The 21,498-nt window shown below is 41.4% G+C and overlaps 2 protein-coding genes across 7 annotated transcripts in view; both read right to left on the bottom strand.

The window, feature by feature from the left end:
- Positions 1 to 782: 782 nt before the first annotated feature.
- Positions 783 to 14,608, bottom strand: LOC101527865 (zona pellucida sperm-binding protein 3 receptor). 3 transcript variants are annotated; one of them, XM_058669124.1, is made up of 11 exons: positions 14,455 to 14,608; positions 11,821 to 12,005; positions 10,654 to 10,833; positions 9,667 to 9,763; positions 8,307 to 8,392; positions 7,962 to 8,156; positions 5,977 to 6,159; positions 4,555 to 4,752; positions 2,926 to 3,126; positions 1,479 to 1,654; positions 783 to 1,004 (listed from the first exon to the last, which is right to left on the bottom strand). In XM_058669124.1, the coding sequence occupies exons 2-11, from the start codon at positions 11,975 to 11,977 to the stop codon at positions 807 to 809; spliced, it is 1,671 nt and encodes a 556-aa protein (XP_058525107.1). In that variant the 5' UTR covers positions 11,978 to 12,005; positions 14,455 to 14,608; the 3' UTR covers positions 783 to 806. The 3 variants fall into 3 exon arrangements, with proteins under 3 accessions (XP_058525107.1, XP_058525108.1, XP_058525109.1); XM_058669125.1 differs by having other exon boundaries at positions 11,821 to 12,008; positions 14,455 to 14,599; XM_058669126.1 differs by having other exon boundaries at positions 11,821 to 12,017; positions 14,455 to 14,592.
- Positions 14,609 to 20,793: 6,185 nt separating this feature from the next.
- The window catches only part of C4BPA (complement component 4 binding protein alpha), a 30,881-nt gene continuing 30,176 nt past the window's right edge, over positions 20,794 to 21,498 (bottom strand). For all 4 annotated transcript variants that reach the window (XM_058669122.1, XM_058669121.1, XM_058669120.1 and 1 more), the window contains exon 12: positions 20,794 to 21,205. In XM_058669122.1, the coding sequence (XP_058525105.1) occupies positions 21,032 to 21,205 (174 nt within the window). In that variant the 3' untranslated portion in view covers positions 20,794 to 21,031. The remainder of the gene's footprint in view (positions 21,206 to 21,498) is intronic.

Raw genomic sequence — 21,498 nt, 5'->3', positions numbered from 1 at the left:
ACCTTAGATGGGGTTACATAGTGAACAAAGGACATGAACAAAAATGTCCATGGCAGCACTTATTCAGCATTTGAAAACCAGGGGAGAAAAAGCCCAAATACCTGTCAACAGTAGATTAGAGAGATTGATTCTGTGGTGGTCTACGATGATAGGACACTAAATAAAACTGAAAACAAGCCATCCTGAGCCGCACGCAGCACGCATGACTCTCACGTATCTAGGAGAAAAGCCCGAGGGAAGGGCCGTGTAGGGTGTGACTGTTCCTGTCAAGCTAAATCACAAGCAGAATGAATCTGAGTGCTCGACACTGGGGAAAGGAGAACGCTCGGCAGGGTTAGCGTGTTAGTAACCAGAGGAGAGCTCCAAGAGCGCGTGCCATGCCAGTGCTACCTTCTGCGCAGATGCGTCCTGCTAGGTTTACTCTGCAAATTAATTGACTCTGTTTTTTTCTAGAGGTAGAGGGCAGGTGGGTTTTAAATTGAGGAACTGTGGAGTAAAGACTTTCAGGCAAAGGCAATGGCATGAACACGGTTCCTGCCTGCCATTCTTGCGGGGAGATGATGCGGACACACATGGGAGGCAGTGGATGTATGTACCGGGTGTGCGTCATATTGATGTGATATGTGGACCAGGGTGACACACAGACAAGCTGATATTTGCTAGACTTTTATTTATTAATCAATAGTTCAAGTCCAGGAAATAGACAGCCATAGAAATTTTCTGTGTTAATTATTATAATTCATTTATCAGAGCCCAGGCACATTTTAAAAGGAATAAGTAGGTTTGCCAGGCAGAGATTCTATATATTAATTTATGGGCAAAATTTGTCCCTTAATTTTCTTTCTCTTAGAAAATCTTGGTCTTTGCATGGTCTGTTGTTCCAGTCGCTTAATCTCCAGAAACAGTTTATACACGTTCAGGGCCATTGTCACATCCTCCGGGGTGGCGAGACACTGCAGGAGTTTTCTGCCTATCACCACATGCTCACATTCTTCAGCCATTGCCTAAAAGTGATTGAAACAAACAAGTAAGGGAAGAGGTGTGTGAGGAGAGAGATTTTTGGGAAGAGTGAGCCTGAGGGCTGATGGCAGAAGAGAAGATGGGGAGAACATTTGCAGACCTTTCATTAGGCAGCAAGCACCCAAACCCAGCTGCAGCAGACAAGATGAACAGCTGAGAAGGAGCCCCAGAGCATCTCCACCAACCCAGTTGAGGAACAGGCTGGCTGACCAAGAAAAGAAAGCGAGTGTGCTGTGTTCATGGTAGAAAATGCTGAGCTGGGGTTCAGGACTTCTGGGCCTACGGAGCCCTCTCTGGTTTAACTATGGCACAGAAAACTTGCCTCTCCTGACTGATTTTCAAACTTACGTATCCCCACAAAGCCAGATGTCATCACTGCTGGCTAGGATAGACCTTTTGAGAAGGTAATCAGTGTTAGAGGTGGACAGCACAGGACTTGATGGGCTTGTATCACTTACCCACACACACTTGGGCAACTGTGGGTACCATGTTCTGTTCTCTAAGCAAATGATGTTTGGAGGACCAACAACTGCATAGCCAAAGTCACACTGGATGGTGATGTTTTCAAATTCAGCATACTGTTCCTTGTCCACAGACAGTACTCCATTTATAATGTCTGGTTTCATACACATAACTGGAATGGAAACAACTTTAAGCATGCTAGATTTAGTCTTAGAAAAAGACATCATGAAGCACTGCAACAGAAAAGGTCTAAGGGGTTCAGTACCCCATGCCCCAGGGACACAGCTAGTAAGTATATAGGGCAGGATTAGGTTCAGGTTTGTCCTCATTGAAAGTCTTTGTGTTTCCTTAACACTGTATTCTATTCTTTGTAGCAACTGTTTAGCAGCTCTCTCCTCTGTATAAAATGTTTCTCTGATTGCAGTCTCGAGTGGAACATACTTAGATTTATAATGATGGTGTTCTTGAGAGAATATTAAAACTGCCTGTTTTTTTTCTGCCTCAGGACATTCTCTGGCCTGAAGGGACACAGTTATGTGGGGAAGATGCTGCCCTTCAGGGAAATCCTAAACCTATGGGGAATACAGACCAGTGGGTAAATATTCCAATGCCCCATCCCTCAGAGAGATAATTTTGACACATTCTTTACACTTCTCAAAAGTCCCAAACTGGTCCCTGGCTACTTGTAATAGTCACTTTTTTTTCTCCTTCTCTCTCCCCCCACCTGTTCTTGGCTTCCACTTCTAGGATGACTTCCAACCAAACTACTGGCTCCTAAGTCATTTTCTAAAACTTTGAAGAGTAACTCAAACTATGGTATTGCGTGGACGTGAAGGGTTCTGTCAAATGATGGCATTCTCAGTGTCTAACTCAGATTAGAGACAGATCTTTATTGCCTTGGGTATTGATTTCTCGTCCCTTTAGGCATTTTAAGAGAGAGGTAGTTTGACTGGTCTGAGTCTGAGCAGTAAAGAGCTGGCTGGCTGGTTCTCATCTCCAAAGGTTCCCCTTTCTAATACAGCTACTTCTTCCACCTGGGGGCTTCCACTGCTACAGAATTATGCCAGTCACTCTCATTCTGTCGACTCATTTAGTGGTGCCCCCTCTACTAAACACTGGTCACCATGTTTCTAAACAACACATTAGGAAAAATGACAAGGGGAGACTGTGAAATTTTATCAACTCTGCTGTTTGTTCTTATAAGAAAAATTCTCCTCTAAGACTTTGCTCCCAGTGTGCCTTGTTCTCCAGCTGCCTTGCAGGTAGTTGTGAACCTCTTTGCATATTTCTCCAAAGAAAAACCTCAAACTCACCTGGTCTTAATTTGTATGATAAGACTAACGATCTCATGTGATGAAATGAACAAAATGCTATTATGAGTCTAAATGATACCATGTGGGAAATCTGGTACATAATAATGACCAATACTCTGGCTATTCTCACCAGGTTCACATGTCGGCATTTTAGGCTTCCATGTGCCATCTGCCTGGCAGGAACTCCTTCCATCAGTAGAAAGAGGGTAGTAGCCTTTATCACACGTAAATGATACATAGTCGCCATAGGCATAGACACATATCCCAGTAATATCTCTCCTGTCACTTATGACGATGATGTTCTCCATATCTGGTGTTGGGCAGCAAACTCCTGACAGGTAAAAAACATGATTATGTTTAACAAAAATCACTAAGTGGATATACCTGTAGTTGAAGCTTTGACTGCATCTTAGAGAAGACTTTCACAATGAGACTAACAGAAGCAGAGAATGGAATGAGGACTGGCAGGGATATGGGGAGTAGCTCAACAGGTATGACATTTCAGTTGGGCAGAGCCCAAAAACTCCTGCCTCCAGGGAAATGCCTATGGATAGATCTGCCAGGAGGGTAGATCCTCAGGCTGTGCGCTGCCATCATGTAAGGAATCACAGCTCTGTTGGGATGGATTTATATTCTGACCCACATCATGTCCAACCATAAGAGTGGGTCCTGGATCCTGCCCCTGTGTTGTTATGGTATTAGCAGACAGTGTGCTCCAGTAGTGAGCCAGTAGTGTGGTGGCCATAGTGGACACACTAGTCTCCATCACATGCCTCCTTTAACTCCTGGCAGCCCGAGATGGAGTCATCATCTGCTTCAGAGACGGGCAAGTAAGCAAGTTTTGGGCTTGTGGCCAGACTTTCCAACTATACAGGCTCACACTATGCAGAATATTGAAGTGCTTGGCCTTTGGCTGATAACTGTGGACAGGCATTTGGATCCAACTTGGGCTAAGACAAAGGCTCAAGGACCCAGCAGTGTTAGACTATCCTATTTAGACATTCTTTTAGTTCACCTAGTTCAGTACAACAATAATGGATTTGGTACAATTTGGGGCTTGAAGAGTCCTTTAGTGCCATAACTGAAAAGATATCAACTGTGGATTCATGATGAATCTGAGCTTTGGGTGCCAACTAATTCTGAAATTGGAGCAGTAACCACAGTTGCGAAAAATGTAACTGAAAGTATACACACATGAAAAACACTGCAAGGACTGGAATAAAAACCTAACCTACAATTTAAAGATGTGCTATTTGAAAATACTCAGAGATGTGTCTGGTACAACAGCCTAATGGCTAAAATCCTCGTCTTGAATGAGCCAGGATCACATATGGGTGCTGGTTCGTACCCTGGCTGCTCCCTTCTCAACCAGCTCCCTGTTGGTGATCTGGGAAAGCAGTAGAGGAAGGCCCAAAGCCTTGGGACCCTGCATCTCTATGGGAGACCTGGAAGAGGCTCCTGGCTCCTGGCTTCAGATTGGTTCAGCAGATGGAAGATCTTTCTGCATTTCCTTCTTTCTGTAAATCTGAGTTTTCAATAAAAAAAAAATCTTTAAAAAGGACACAGAGATAGAAGAAAATGGGGGAAAGTTTATGGAAACTATAGGACAGTGCAGAAAAAAATAAATTGTGGGTCATTAAAGTTCAAGATGGACTTGAGACTGCCAGGGTTACTGCAAATTATTAACGTTGAACTCAGCTTTTTAAATATGAAATTGATTCATATATGTACATACAGATCAAAGTTCTTGTTCACTTACTTTCACACCCTTTGGAAGTTGACCATGAAAAGTTTTCCTGACACTTCACAGTCAGAGAGTCAGTTGGAGCAGGTCTATAGCCAGGGTTGCACTTATATTTCAACTCAGTTCCAACTTCAAATGCTTCCTCAGCTCTTGGATTTAAGCCAGCTTTCTCCCAGGAAGCGAAAGGAACTTCTGGTAAATCAAGACAACTATCTGCTCATGAAGAAAGCAAAGGGCAAAGGAAACTGTCATTGGGGTGAAGAGAGTGTCCCAAGGGCCTGTAACAATAAAAAGATGTCACATATCCATTCCACAAAACCTCAGATGGTGAAGGTTCTACAGCCATTCCAGGAAAATACTTGGAAGTATCCCAGCATCACAGCCAATTGAAACTGATGCCAATAATAAAATACTGCAGTACTACGGAGGACACACCACTCTGCAGAAAGGGGGCAGTTTTGAGGGGGTGGTTGAACTGTATGGGTGCTCAGTTCTCCTTGCAGTCCATTGCATTTCTGAGTGTACAGTCTCATGGAGAAGGCTTAACATTGCTGTCTAACATAAGGCCAGCTGTGAATGATTTATTTCCTACAGGAGGCTAACATAAGAAACATCTCCTTGACATAACATTATCATCTGAAAGTTTGTGATGTGATCTCAGATCCAATCCCATTGATCTGTTGCAGTTTAAGCCTTAGACTTTGTTGCTTTCTCTGTTTGAACTTAGGCTGAAGGCCCAAATAATTGCATGGATGCCAAGCCGCACATTTTTTGAATTTCATGACTATACAATTTGGAATGATATTTAGATTCTAGCTGTGCTGGCAGAAGGGAATACACTAACCACAACAGAGCAGTGGTTTCCACTCTGATTAAGCATGTGAACTTGTGTGAGCAACGTAACAGCATCACTAAGATGGGAAAGGAGCCAGTAACTACCTCTTAGGGTTGTTGCAAATAACAAATGAACTAATTGATGTAAAGCACTCAGAATAGTATTTAATACATCGAAACCGTTTAGCAAATGCTAGTGATAAGTGCCATTAATGCTAAAAATGGTCTGCAAGTATTTGCAATATCAGTAGCTCAAGGGCAGTATTAATGCATAGAGCATCTTAATGCAATTAGTAAGAAGAAGTGTCAGAAAGAAAGATTACTTCCATCTTTCAAAAATTCTCAATTTGATTTTGCTAGGATTAGAAACTATTCTCTACTATAAAATTTGTTTCATAAGCATATGACAATGACTACAAAATCAGTAACTTCACAGTCACATAATAAAAAATCCAAGAACACTAAGATATTCCTAACAAGAAAATCTTCCTTTTAAACAAGAAAATTACAGAACTATGTGATTGTTGGTATTAAAGTGGGATTACTCCTATCAGCACATCACACACTCACACTTGTAGGTGATCTCAGCTACCAAATACTCACTGAGTTCACAGGTAGGAGCAGAAGGGTACCACTCATTATTTTCTTCACAATGCATTTTACTGCTGCCTCTGATTATGTAACCTTTCTTGCATTTAATGACAATGGTGTCCTTAAAATTATTCAGGGATGCAGGCTCAAACTCAAAAACTGCATTTATAATCTGTGGCTGATCACACGCAATTTCTGTAAAGAAATATTTTTAGAAAGATACTACGTTATAAAAGAGAAATCACAATAAAGATGTCAACGCTATTGTTGATTGTGGCTCCAAGAAGACCTGATTCAAGTAGATACAAAAGAAACAATTTGATCCATATATTTGTGTTTGTGTATTTTCATTCTTCAAGAATTTTAGTAAAAGGAGGACCCACATCAGTCATTTAGATGAAGGTCTCCAAACTTCTCATCGATATAATCTAATGTCTTCTAAACTTCAAATCCTAGGTCTCAAATCTTTACTTTATCACAGCTTTATTTGATGGTGGGTTAGTGATTTGTCATAGTTGAATGTATTTGGTGTCCTCCGAAGATCCTGTGTTGAAAACTTGATTCTCCCAAAGCTTCTTCTTAATGATTACTAAATTGATTGTGATAGCTAAGGAGTTAGTGGAGAGGCTTAATACAATTATTTTGTCTAAAAGATGGATCTGGTAGGGTGTCTTTAGGTCACTGGACATATGTCCTTAGATGATTTATCTCAAGCTGAGACTAGATTGTCTCTTTTCCTCCTAGCTCACAGGATCCTTCTCCTGTAATCATTCCACCATTCAGTGCTTCATCAGAGGCCGAACTGATGAGATCACCTTATCTTAGACTATGATCCTCCAAAAATTCGGGCTGAAACAAACCTTCTCTGAGTCGCTTCTGCCATGTATTTCTTGTAGTGATGAAGATGACTAATACCATGGGAATGAAGAGATAGCTAGAGCATCTACAGTCCCACAGAGAATAAACCCTCCTGTCTCACATGTTGTCAGCCCTACCACCTGACTTCCTCTCTTTTCTCTCCAGGCCCGTTTGCCTTCACTTTGGTGGATGGTTGTATCAGGTACTCATCAGCTATGATTTACCCCACTTTAAATTGTCCCTTTAAGGTTCCTCTTTCACTTTGCTTTTGAACTTCTCCAGAGTGACACATGAGGTCCTTCATTAGCTAGTCCCTGTTAACCTTTCAGCTTAGCACTTGTCTTTTCCATCTGTCAAAGTCCTGTCTCCAGGCTTTTGAATTCTTGGCAATTATGGTCTCTCAAGCACCCATGTTGGCAATGAGTCAAACCAGCACATGAGCCTGTGCTATTGAGGCACTTCAAATCTGAGAAGGAAAGATGCCCAAGACCAGAAAGCTGAGTCACCACAAATATTGACATAACCTCTTCTAGCTCCTCCGGAGGGGTCAGGGGAAAGAACTCCCCTTGATGATTTGCCTGCTAAGGTTAGCATCAGTCTGTTTAAACATATCGAGTTGAGCTTATTAGTGTATACCCTCAGTTCCAATTCTTCCAGAATAAACAAAAGAAGATGATTACCCAGAGTTCCTTGGCATGAGGCAGAAACAAGGAGCTAGTTCTGTCCAAAAGGCTGTAATGATGAGGTAAAAAAAAATAGAAGGGACATAACTGAGCCTCCCTGCTCTCTCCCCTGCTGTGATCATTGTGGAGTTGTTGACAGAAGTGTCAGAAGATCAAAGCAATCTAGATTATCAAATACATGATGGTTGCCATAGGAAGATTGCCCATCTAGCAGTGTACCAAGGAGGAGCTTGAAAAAGCTTTTCCTATAAAAAGCCTTCAAGATTTGGGTGTGAATTATTTCCACAGTATACCTAGACCATTCTGCTTGATACAATACACAGTGGTATTGTACACAGTGTACAATACAAGTGAACATATTTATTATTGCAATGATGATTTACCTCTGATTCATTCAATCTGCCCGTTTTTCTTTTAAACATAAGAGAACAAACCAGGTTCATGACTGGAACTTACTTTTGCAAGTAGGAGGGTTTGGGCTCCAAAAACCTGTTGTGTTGCTGTTCTCCACTGTACACGAAATGGAAGCCTGGCCTATGAGTGAGTAGTGGGGGTCACAGCTGTAAGTGACAGAAGAGCCGAATGTGTAGACGAGCTCATTTCCATTGTGTCTCCCATTGCTGATTGCAGGCGGCAACTCACACTTGATAACTGAGGTTGAGTGAATGAAGAGAAAGAATCAGGAAAGGCAAGGCTACAAATTGGAAATTCATGCTAAGAAACCACAAACATATTAGGCAATGTTATTACCTAATATGGTTTAGGTTTGTAGTTATGTAAGAAAGAAAAATCAGTACTTACTTACACATTCTGGACGGTGATTACTCCAGCCAACTCCTTTACCACTGACTTCACACCGACTAGTTATTGAGCCAGTTAAGGTATATCTGAATAACAGAAGTCAGGTTCATCTTATTATACACATAGATAGCTGGTAAGATTTTGGATAAAGGTCCCTTATTCATATTGTAAGACAAAAAAGTAATGCCCTCATCCTAATTACTATTTGGATCAATTTGTAGTTAAATATTGTCCCTTCAAACACAAACCTTATTTTTCAAAGTTCTCATTTAAACTGCATTATGAATCCTTTTCTTGGTATGAGATAGTACTGTGATCATAGCTGAAATGAATTTTGTTTTCTGTTTTCATATTCTCCTTAGCATAACAGATAATAGTGCTGATTTAATAGTTCCAGAGACTAAGTGCAGGAAAATGGCTGGAATTGTCAGACCTCAGAAAAGTTTGCACCCAATAGTCCTGACCACCCACTGTCAACAGTAAAGCCCTGGTTCAAAGGCTGCATCACCCAACTCAAGTTGACTTCAGGAATTTGTCTGTCACTCTGTCATTCTCCATACCTCTCCCAACACCCTCAAGTGATGTCCACTTTTTCTACCCCCCCACCCCCAAGATTTTTGGCCTCTTGAATACACCTAATTTCCTCGTACCAACTCTTCTCTCTGGTGAATTGGCCTTCCAGTGACAAGCAGCCTATTTTTTTCTAGCATCAGTACTGATCCATAACAAATAAAGATGGCACTGAAGTCTCAAGACTCACCTTGAACCCTCTATCGCTTTTCTTACCAGAACACATCAAGCAGCTCATGAAAGGCAGATAATTCACTTACATTTGTTTCTACGAATAAATAATCAAGAGCCATTACTGATACCAATGGCTTTGACTTCTACCCTTCCTTGGACTTCCAAAATCCTACTTACTCTCATGAACCATTAACTTTTTGAGTATTGTCCCATTGTTTTGTTCTTGACAAGTTCTGTTCTCGCTTCCAGGAATTTGTGCATTAAAAAGATTAGTGTGCACTGAATATCAAAGAAAAGTCTCTCACTCTCTTTCTCTCTGTGTCACACACACTCACACACACACAGACACACACACACATACATTACTTTTCAAATAAAACAATAAATCCCTAAGAAAAAATGTTCTCACTTTTACCATATAGTAAGCTCTGAAATGTTAACTGAGAAAGTCAGCAAAAGTCACTTTTTGCCAAAAGACAGAGATCAATGGAATACATCGGGGCGGGGTGGAAGCTAGAACTCTTGATTTTCATTACTGAAAGATGAATGATACATTAATTACTCAGACAAATTAATTCAAAGAAAAAAAGTTGCCTTTAGTTTGCCTTGTACTTACCCTCTGAAACATCTGAATTCTATCTCTGAACCCAAATAAAGATCTTTAACTTCCACTTTCCCATTGGGTAACTCTCCTGGGTGTTTGCATTGTTTTCCTAGGAGGAAAATTAAAATGATGATTAGTGACAACAATTACAACATTTGATACTGGAGCGTACAGTTTAGTTAATTAACTGCTGGTTCCAGATAGACCCAGAGATATTTTTCAATGCTATTTCTAATCTTGACTCATTTATTTTAAAAGAGACTATATGGAAACATATATCTCAATTTTTCTGACACATTGTAAGAAGAGAGAAAAAAGTGCTCAGGTGTATTTACTCAATTAGATTGCTGTTATAATAAACAATGTGATATGTTGACTACTTGTCCATTTATATCTAGATATAGCTAATATGTATTATGTATTATACACTATACACTATAGATAGATAGATAGATAGATAGATAGATAGCTAATCACACTTTCAAAGATGTATGTCCTTAGGGGCAGACACAATAATTAAGCCACTTGGGATGCCAGCATCTCATAGTGGAATGTTTGAATTTGGTTTCTGGCTCAAGTTCAGGCTCTACTTCAATCCAGCACCTTAGGGGAAAGCAGGTAGTACTCGAGTTCCTGCCATGCACATGGAGATCAGATTGAGTTTCAGGCTCCTGGCTTGGGAGGTTTGGGGAGTGAATCAGTCAATGAAAGATCTCACTTTCTCTCTCTCTCTCCTTTTGCCTTTAATAAATAAAAATACATTAATAAAGTTTAAAAATGCATACCCCATGGTCTCAGGCGGACAGAAAAAAAAAAAGAAAAAATGAATTCCATGTCCTCACTGTTAGAAAAATATCTTTCAGGATATCCTAAATTGTATAAGTGATGTTAATTTTGAAGACTCCTTTGATTAAATATTTTAATATGAGTTCAGGATTTTACAAAGTATCTGTGAGAAATTTCAAAGTACAGGCAAGAAGAATAAAAGTTGATACTCACTGGTACAAAAGATATTGTAGCTCCAGTCACCATTAGCAGTACAGATAATCCAAGTTGAATTTATTTTCTTGTAGCCAGGAAGACAGTTGTATTTCAGAGTAGTTCCAGTTTTGAAGGTTGTATCATAGAGCAGATTTGTTGGAGACGCAAAAGGTAAAACGGGTGGAGGCTCACAGTCACCTGGACATGAAAACGATAAGGACGTCAGAAGTTCTATCTGGGGACATTGTATCTCAATATTTGGATAGCAAGATGTTTAAGACAGGAACCACGCTTTTGTACTCTTGTAACTCTTGTTATCCAACTGTGAATGACACAGTGAGTGATCCCCAACAAATTTCTGTTGATTAAGGATACTAAGAATAATAATTAAGGCAAAAATGAATTTATCCCTCCTTCCCTTTGTGTGCAAAATGTATGAGAAAATTGATAGGCTGATGAGATTGATTGCTCACAATTAACACCACAAAATGCTGGCATCTGTGTCTTCCACATAACCCTGCCTCTTGTCCTGGCAAACACAAGTTTTGGCTAATAATTACACCATTTCAGATCAATTGGATTCAGAGATGAGAAGGCTAATTTCATCTATATTCTTTTATGTTTATTTGACTTTATAATTCTTCTTCTAAAACAAAATGTTTTTCAGATTCATCACATTGAAATCTTTGAAGAAAATGAAGTCTTACTTTTATTTTTCTGACCAAAAAATACACCAAGTACTAAGGTCTTTTCCCAGACACTGCAACAGAATTGTAAATATCCTCTCTATATACTGAATAATCACACAGAAGGATTGCTTTTTATGACTAAGTTAATAGATTAGGACTTATAAAAGTTTGTGAAAATTAAATTAAAAGATAAAATTTTAGGGCAAAAAAATTGAAATTTAGGTATGAGGTTGTCATAAAAATGCATTTTTTTCATCCCATGACATGATTGCTCTGAGGTGAGATGGGACAATTCTTTGAGATTCTAAAGGGAGTATTGGAGATTATCTATAAAACAGTGTGTTGAAATTTGCAATAATTTTCTCTATATTCCAAGTGCTCAAAGACACCCCACGGTGAAGATGAGGATCCGTTGGAAAGATCTTAAACCAGCATGTGTGATCAACACGGTTCTTTAGTGACGCTCTTGGCTGCCCCTCTCTCCTCCTTTACTCACCAAGAACAGGAGCCAACAGAACAGCAATCAAAGTCACTTGGAACAGAGTTGGATCCAAGACTTTGCACAGCTTGGAGAAAGGCCACTCTGTCTTGCCCCCTTTTCTAAGGAGGGTAGATCTCCCAAGGCCTTCCGACGGAGCTCTTGGGGAGGGCATGTCTCGACGGTGCCTCTTCAATATTCTTCTGCTGAGAGAACTCAATTTAAGGAACAGTCATAGAAATATTGTTTGTTCTAATGTACTAGGAAAAATATCACATGGGAACCCTCTTCAAGGAGATTACAAACAAGAATTAAGGAGAAACCAATGCGTAGAGGTATTTGCAACCAAATACAGCTTCCATGATCTGCCTCGGGGCATGAGAGGAGTTAATTCAAGGTGGATAAATGCGATTTGAGTATTAGAAAAATGGCTTCCATTGTGCTGTTCCTGTGCTGTTTGGACCACAGGACCAAGCACACAGGACATTTTATACTGAAAATAAATGTGAGTAAAGACACAACAGTGAGAAAACTAGGATAGCTTCTGGGAAACAATTTGGCACTGTTTGGAGGTCGAGGAATGTGTCCAGGGAGATGTTAGTAAAGATAGGGAGCCAGATCACAGCTGGTTTTGGTTGAATATTGAATGACAATTTTAGGAGTTTGGAATTAAGGAGAGCCACTTTGGTTTTGCAGGTCAAGATTACCGTGCTTTCAAAAGATCTCTATGGAGGCCAGTGTTGCCGCCTATCAGGTTAAGCTCAACCTGTGACATCAGCATCCTATATAGGTGCTAGTTCAAGTCCCAGCTGCTCCACTTTCCACCCAATTCCCTCTTCGTGGTCTAGGAAGGCAGTGGAGAATGGCCCATATGTCCTCAGGCCACTGCACCCACATGGGAGACCTAAAGAAGCCCTTGGCTTCCATCTGACCCAGCTCTAGCTGCCATTTGGAGAGTGAACCAGTGGGTGGAAGATCTCTGTCTGTAACTCTGCCTTTCCAAAAAATAAACCTTTTAAAAATCAGTATGTCAGATGTACACAAGATATACTGAAGGAAGCAGAGAAGAGAGACAGGGAGATTCAATATTGCAGCCTCACATGGCTGGTGCTGCTGCTGCCACCCCTGGAAGCCCTGTTGTCAACAAGTGCTGCCATGAGGCCTGAGGACATGCCAGAGCTCATGGCTTGTGTCCCAGGCAGTGTTGCTTTCCACCAAAAACCCCATCAGCCCACTGGAGCCTTGGGACATGACCCTGTAGCCCATACCTACAATGCACTCACACTACTGGAGTTCCCATGGCGATTGGAGATCAGTGCCCACCCACAAGAACCTGAGGTCATAAACACTCTGGTAGCCCATGAACACTCTAAAGTATTATTACTACCTCCACCTTGTGGGCCACTAAAGCACTCATAGACATCACTGATATTGTTTAAAGCTAAAAAAAACAGGTTAGAGAGGCTAATGTTCTGTGCCTGCCTATAAACTAAGTATATAGCCTTCATTCTAGAATTCTCTACTAGAAAAATGGGAATACACAGGGAGTTAGGGAATACATGAGCTGGGCGGTTTTCCACAGCAGCTGTTGGCCAACCCAGTCCACTCACTTTCCCATGAGACATCCAAGTGTCCTGCTGGACCAAGAAGGAAGGCACACTATAAGCATGTGTAAGCTCCACTCCACAGCCTCAGCTGTACTAACCCCTGACCAAATTCCAGGCTTTTGCATATTCAGTTACGGTACCAACACTAACCATGCAGGGAGTCCCCATAAAAGAGACTGCTAGATGGGGAAACACTTATTTTTGCCTCCTCCTATGCTTTCTCCACATAGCCCCTTTCATTAGAAGCCTTTTCTTTGTAAGGTTACCTAAATTCCCTTACTGAAAATAATCCCTGCTTTCTGCTTAAGCTTCTGTTTTGAATTCATACATAGAAGCAAAACATCCCCATAACAAGACCATCTCCCAACCCAAATGATAAAGATTGATTTCTGTTTTCTGATTTTGATAAGTTGATGGCCTTTGTTTTACACTTAGATTTAAAGAACCATTGTGTGAGTTCTCTGTTAATGCTTTCTGGTTTTTATAACTTTATCCTTTCATTGTTTTTTTTACCACCAGTTTAAGAATCAATCATAAAGAGGAGTCACTGAACAAAATGGCAACCAAAATAGTACTTTGTCATGCTCAAATAAAGAGAAGAAGATTACAAGAAAAAAGGGACTGTGTTGCCAATTACCAGAAGCAAAGGAGACAAAAGAGGGGAGGGCTAAACTTCTCTCTTAGTGTTCTGGGCAGAGGACTGTGTCCTCTTAGGACCCAATCTGATAAACTCTACTTTCAAGAGTCAAATGGCAGGTCAATGATGTCTCCAAAGTGAAACTGAACAATTTTGTTCAATATGGACTCTGAAAGGTAGGTGTCTGGGGTGCTGTTCTCCAATGTACCACTCCGCTGGGAAAACCCTACTGGGAAACCTGGCTTAGTTCTGCTTCGACTTTCAGAGATGAAAGGTAGACAGAAAAATCACCATCACACATATTTCAGAAACAAATAACACCTTACAGTTCTTATCTGCTTTACAACTTCTTTCACTGGTAATTACTACTTCTCCATTGATAGATAAACCCTTCCCTGAGACACTTACAATATACTCTGGAGATACTCTGAGACTCTTGAAGAGAAGTTGGCCGATCCCTGAAGAGAAGCCTCTTCCCTGCTGCCTGAGGTTACTCCTCTCAGAATAAAGTGTTTAACCTCTGATGAGCACAGACCCTTCTAGAATGGAATTACCATATGTAATAGTCTTCCCTTTCACACAAGCATTCTACCATTGTGACCAATGCTGGGCTGCTGGGTTGCGGGGGTGGGGAGCATGAATGGTGCTGAGTAAAGATGCAGTGAACGGTTCTTCTCTCCCCTCTTGTTAGCCAGGCCTCAAACTCAATGAGGAGTCATACTATTTACTTTCTCTTTTGTCTATCTTAACCAGTGAGGGACAACCAGAAGGTTGGCTGTACTGACCTATTCAAAAAAGTTACCATACATTGTTACCCGTACGTTGTGTTCTCACAGGTTCACCCAGTTACTGCTTGTGTGTTACAACGATGGTTATACTGAACCTGGACAGATGATTTTCTTACTCTGATTCCCTACAACAACTTCTTACATAACACCTACATTGTTGTAGGTATTATAAACAACTCAGACATAATTTAAAGTATGTGAGAAGAACTGCCTAGATTATATGCAAACATTGCACTATTTGAGGGAATTTGAGCTTTCTTGGGTTTTAATATTCAAGACCAAAGCTCCTTAGGAATCTCTCAGGGACAACTATAATTTTTTTTTTAAGTTTTTTTTTTTTTTAAATTGCAAAGTCAGTTATACAGAGAGGAAGAGAGACAGAGAGGAAGATCTTCCGTCCAATGATTCACTCCCCAGGTGACCACAACAGCCGGTGCTGCACCGATCCAAAGCCAGGAGCCAGAAGCTTCCTCCTGGTCTCCCACGTGGGTGCAGGGTCCCAAGGCTTTGGGCCGTCCTTGACTGCTTTCCCAGGCCACAAGGAAGGAGCTGGATGGGAAGCAGGGCTGTCGGGATTAGAATTGGCACCCATATGGGCTCCTGGCACGTTCAAGCCAAAGATTTTAGCCGCTAGGGCCCACAACTGTAATTCTTGTACAAAAATACAGAGATAGAGGCTAAGAAAACTCGGAGTATGAGTCCTCTCTGTTCGGGGGTCTCAATCGTTCTTGCTGAAAAGTGGAAGCATTCCAATTTGACATTCTTAATCAAACAGAATAAGACAAAATCGCAAGATCTAATACAATAAAATTCAAACAATTCACAAATAACACCCACATTAAATCCACTCTTCCCAACAGTGATTCAGAAAGGACCACAGCAAGGGAGTAAAGACAAAAAAAAAAAAAAAAAAAGCTTTTGAACGTTGTCACCTATTGTTCATATTTGATGTTTCTGGACACAGGCTTTGTTTAGCAACCAACACCAAATGTAGAATTCCAACATTTGATTGCCATAAATTATAACCATTTCCAGACACAGATAAATAGTGAAAATGTATCTTTGAATATTTTTCTGTACAGGAAAAAATATCTAAAGAATGTAGGACATTTAGCAGATGCAACTATTGAATACAAATTACAATTGGGTACTGGGAACATTATTTCCATTCATTTTTTTATGACAGTATAAAATTTATAATTGCAATTGTTGAGAAAGCATATTAGTTAAGTGGTATGAACATTAACTTTTCTCTCCATTTTATCTGAAGTTAAGAAACAGAGAGTTTATAATTGCTAATGGTGCCTTTTATTTTATGATTTGTCTTATTTTTATTGGAAAGGCAGACTCAAAGAGAGGAGGAGAGATAGAAAGATTTTTCCATTTGCGGGTTCACTCCCCAAGTGGCTGCAACAGCCTGAGCTGAGACATTCCAAAGCCAGGAGACAGGAGTATCGTCCAGGTTTCCCATGTGGGTGCAGGGTCCCAAGGCTTTGGATTATGCTGTGTTGCTTTCCCAGATCATAAGCAGGGAGCTGGTTGGTAAATGGAGCAGCTGGGACATGAATCAGTGCGCATATGGGAACCTGATGCTTGCAGAGAGAGGATTAGCCAATTGAGCCATCATGTAAGGTCACCCATCCCCTCCACCATAGCTTTTAATTGGCATAGCCAGAACCTAAATCTTGGTTTTGGGAATTTATCTATGAAAGTTGAATATGCACATTATTTGGCAAGTATGTGCATTGAAGGATACATACAGGAATATTCATAATTGTATAAGACTAGGAACTGAACTGTCTAAATTCTATCCTTAATGAAATGTATGGACAAATGATGGTATATTTCCAGAATGGAATAATATATACCAACGAAAATGAATGAATAAAATCTGCACATAGTACAAGTAAATCTTATAACATAAGCAACAGAAATCAGACATGATATAAGGCATATCATGATCCCATCTAATAAAAAAATACACATCTATGCTAGGTTAGTGTAATTATGACTCCAGGTTTATTTTGTGAAACTACAGAAAACAGAAAGGAAACAATTACCACAGGTTGGAAAAATGATGTTACTATGGAAGAAAGGACAAGATGTAATATGAGGAAGCAAAAGCAAATGGGTTCTATAACAAGTAGGGCACACTCAGGTAGGTATAGGTTAGCTCTGAAAACAATTAGAAATGTATTACAGGGGAGATGGGTAAGATCAGAAATACTATAGTATGGTATCAAATTTTTTTAAAGATTTATTTTATTTTTTGTTGGAAAGGCAGATATACAGAGAGGAGGAGAGACAGAGAGGAAGATCTTCTGTCTGATGGTTTATTCCCCAAGCGGCCGCAACGGCTGGAGCTGAGCCAATCTGAAGGCAGGAGCCAGGAGCTTCTTTCAGGTCTCCCACATGGCTTCAGGGTCCCAAGGTTTTGGGCCGTCCTTGACTGCCTTCCCATGCCACAAGCAGGGAGCTGGATGGGAAGCAGGGCTGCTGGGATTAGAACTGGTGCCCATATGGGATCCTGGTGCGTGCAAGGTGAGGACTTTAACCACTATGTTATTGCACCGGGCCCATAGTATGGTATTGTATTTTTAAATGCTGCATAATAACATATCCAGCAATATTATTTTAATTTCCTACAACTTTGAAAGATTTGGATTCAGAAATAAGATTTAGTTAAAACAGAACACATGGCTATTATCCATTGTGTTCTACAATCAAATTTGGTGTTGGTATTCAAGCATATATTAAATATATGGTGATTAAAGTCATTATTATCATTAAATATTTGTTTTCTCAAATATTAGCCATACAGAGATGTGACTATCCTTTGTCGGGCTGCCGTGGTCAGAATCTCAGGATCTCATAACTGGAAAGCAGGGCAACTGTACAGTTGCTCATGAGATTCACAATATTTTCTTCTTACAAAGAATCAGAAGTAGGAGTGAGACCCCCAGTGTGCACCATCTGATTCTCATGCTGTCCCCGCACCATCTCCTCCTCCAGCATGCTTACCTCCAAACCCGCACACTCCTTGAGGTTTTGCTGTTAACTACTGATATCCTGTTTGAAAATTCTCCCCCAGCAAGCCCACAACCGTGGACAAAGAGCATGCGTACATGTTTAGGGGATATTTTTTTTCTTAACCACAGGGTGTGGTTAAGAACTTGCATTTTCTAACATATTGGTCACTCAATATCATGTCAATTAACTCCATAATGTTGTAAATTGGTGTTGATGTTATATTGTGGCTTTTAATTGGTCGGGATGATATTTTGCCAGTTCTGCTTTCAGACCAGAGATGGTCTCCCCGAGAAACTGTTGAATTTATCTGGACAATAAGATGCTGGACTCTATGTATGGTACATGCTTGCAATGAAAGAATCTTGACTGGATTTGAACTGTAATACTACAAGAAGGTGGAGGAATCCACCATGGGGGGAGGGCTTGGGGGAGGGTTTGGGGGAATCCCAGAGCCTATGAAACTGTGTCATAAAATGAAATGTAAATAATTTTAAAAATCTGTAAAAATAAATAAATAAATAAAATGCCCCCCCCCCCAAAAGAATGGCATCAAGAATGGAAACAAAAGGGAAAATATCTAATTTGCATATCAAATATTATTAAGTTAAAAATGACAAAAAGATATTAAACACAATGGTAACATCCATCATAACAATTAAGTTTGAATGTCTTAAATATAAAAGGTTTCATGGCCAATCATTAATAAATTAGAAACACCAAATAAAATCCAAGACCAAAGACCAAGAACATAAATCAGGAAAGAATAAATGAGAACCCAGCAAGAAACCTTGTATGGAGGTCAGATTCCCTGGCAAGCTGACCGTGATGGAGGTTCACCTGCAGGTGGCTCACTGAAGAGCCTTGCAGGTGCATCCCCTTGAGGGAGGAGTGAGGGGAGCAGAAAGGAGCAGGGAGGACCTGCATCAGAGGCTTTAGCACATCCGCAGGACGCACTGCGGCTGGCAGGCTCCATCAGGGATGCCCAAGACTCAGGGCTTTGTGTTGCTACATCATCCCGCACACAGACTGGGGGACTCACAACGCAGCCCAGGCTAAGTAGCTCCCCCAGAAGGCCTTCTGTCTTGGTTCTGCTCTTTTATCAAAGCACCTAATAAAGCTTCAAGTCTGAATTATTGCTTTTTTTAAAGATTTATTGATTTTTATTGGAAAGGCAGATATACAGAGAGGAAGAGAGACCGAGGAAGATCTTCCTTCTGATGGTTCACTCCCCAAGCAGCCAGATCAGCTGAGCTGAGCCTATCCGAAGCCAGGAGCCAGGAGCTTCTTCTGGGTCTCCCACACCAGTAAAGGGTTCCAAGGCTTTGGGCCGTGCTCGACTGCTTTCCCAGGCCACAAGCAGGGAGCTGGATGGGAAGCAGGGCCATCAAGGATTAGAACTGGTGCCTATATGGGATCCTGGAACATTGAAGGCAAGGATTTTAACCACTACGCTATTGTGTTGGGTCCTGTCTGAATTATTTTTTAACTACCCAGGATGTTATCTTGTGCAGTGAATTGGGGAACCTCCATACAATTTTTCTGTGTAGCCCAGAGTCCATCCTTGTTTTACTATAGAGTTTCCACAGCTGTGTGGGATTATCAGTAGCTTGCTTGACTCTGCAAAAATTTCAATCTTACCTTTGAGTGGATCAACTTAGTTCTTATAAATGGTTGAGATTTGGCTTTATGAACAACTTTGTGATTGTCCACTATATAACTGTCACCATCCACTATATTTATTTACTATTTCTTAGAAAATAATTGTAGGAAAATCTCTGAGGAAAATATAAAGATGAACTAAAAAGTTTTAGCCGTGGATTATCTAGACTCCCTTCCTGCCTCACTCAAATCAAAACCAAGCAGAAAGTTGAGCAGACTCCTGCTTCGCAGAATCTTCTGCGGGAACTTTTCTAAGTTTTCTGAGCCACACCATATCCCTAACAGTCTTTTTGCCTTCTGAGATATTTTGGGGGAAGTAATGGACAGAAGAGGGAAGACAGCTAAGTAGGGAGAGAGCAGTGGATGACAATGACACATCGCATGTAGAATACGCCAGAAACAACTCCTGGGACAGGCCATCTGTGCCCTGCTGTATGCCCTCAGCCTGCACTGGCAGTCTTAGCCAGTAGCCATGGGCACCACTGGCTTCTGAATTTCTGTGCCTGATGCTGACTCCATCCTTGGGAGCTGGCCCATAGTGTGGGCCCCTGATGCTGTGGAATGTGGGGATGGGAGGGAAAGATTTTGCAGACCTTGGGCGCATTCCAGGACAGTGAGTGTCTCCAACTGTCCAAGTCCCTATAATATCTGGAGTTCAAATCATACTCCATAACCTCCTTGAAGTATGCTCGGGGCCATTAAACCAGGACAGCCAATGTTCCCCACCAAGGAGCATTGTGAATGGGTTGGGAAGGGACAGTAGCCGAAGGAGCTGAATATAAGTGAGACAGATATGTCAGGGGAAGCAATCATGGTGACAGAGAGCTCCATAACGCCCAGGGACATGAAGGGATAGCTGTGGGGCTGCCCCTCATGTGTGGAACTGTGGCTCACACAATTTTAACTTAATACTCGGAAAAATGGTGACCAAGCCCCACTGAAGACTTAGGAAGGTGCAAGGGGTCCACAGGGAGGCTCCCTGTCTGTGGGTCATTCAGAGCTTCAAGGAGCTGGGGGAGGCACAGATGTGAATATGTGCCTGAACACCATGGTGTAACTGGGGCCTGAGTGACATTGCCACATGTGTGAGAGGTCAGGAGTGTGTTGGTATTCTACAGCATCCTGGGGACCAGTGTACAGGTGTGGGACTAGGGGGACATGCAGTCCAGGAGCACACGGTGTGAACATAAATGCAGATCTGCACAGTGAGACTCAAGTGTTGACTCACGGAACAGATTTGCTTAGGACCTGCAGCTCCCAGAGGACTAAATGACCACAAGACAAAGCAATTTCAGCTGTGTACATTTTTAATAGCAAAACAATGCATGTTGTGTCCAGAAAGCAAAAATAGAAGCTGCAGGATGTGCAATCATCCTACAATTGCGTGTCACTACATGTTAACCATGACCCTTTCTAGGTACTGATTACCATAAATATTGGTGCCAAAGAGAGATCGAGTTGATCTGAGTTGAGGCTGTTGGCATATTGGCCACCTTCTGGGGGGAAAATTACAGTTCTGACTGCTCCATGGATTTCCTTGCCTTGTCTCTCTGTAGTTTCAGAATTTCAATCTCCAGGGACAGCTTGTATACCTCCAGGGCCATCTTCACCTCAGCTGGATTTGCAAGACACTGCATGAGTCTTTGGCCAGCAAGCACTTGCTCACAGCCTTCAGGAACCACCTGAAAGAAACAGTCATCTCAGTCCCACCAAAGCCTTCCACGAGGGCCATGGATATGTCCTGGCCCAGATGGCCAGAGACCTCTTACAGGGTCAGAGGCTATGTTTGCTAAACATCCACAGACAGAGCAGGATCTTGCACAGACCAGAGCAGGTCAGGTTGACTGCTGGAACTCCCGGGTCCAGTAGACCCTGCCCTCCAAGGACCTCAACATTTCCTGGTTCCGAGTAAAAGCAGAAAAACCTACCACCTGTCACTCACCAGAGGGCCTCAAGGTGGACACAGAGGGCTGCT

The sequence above is a fragment of the Ochotona princeps genome, chromosome 10 (assembly GCF_030435755.1).
Source record: "Ochotona princeps isolate mOchPri1 chromosome 10, mOchPri1.hap1, whole genome shotgun sequence".
NCBI classification, from domain to species: domain Eukaryota; kingdom Metazoa; phylum Chordata; class Mammalia; order Lagomorpha; family Ochotonidae; genus Ochotona; species Ochotona princeps.
Note: the sequence above shows the minus strand (reverse complement) of the source record. Positions and strands in the feature narration are given on the sequence as shown.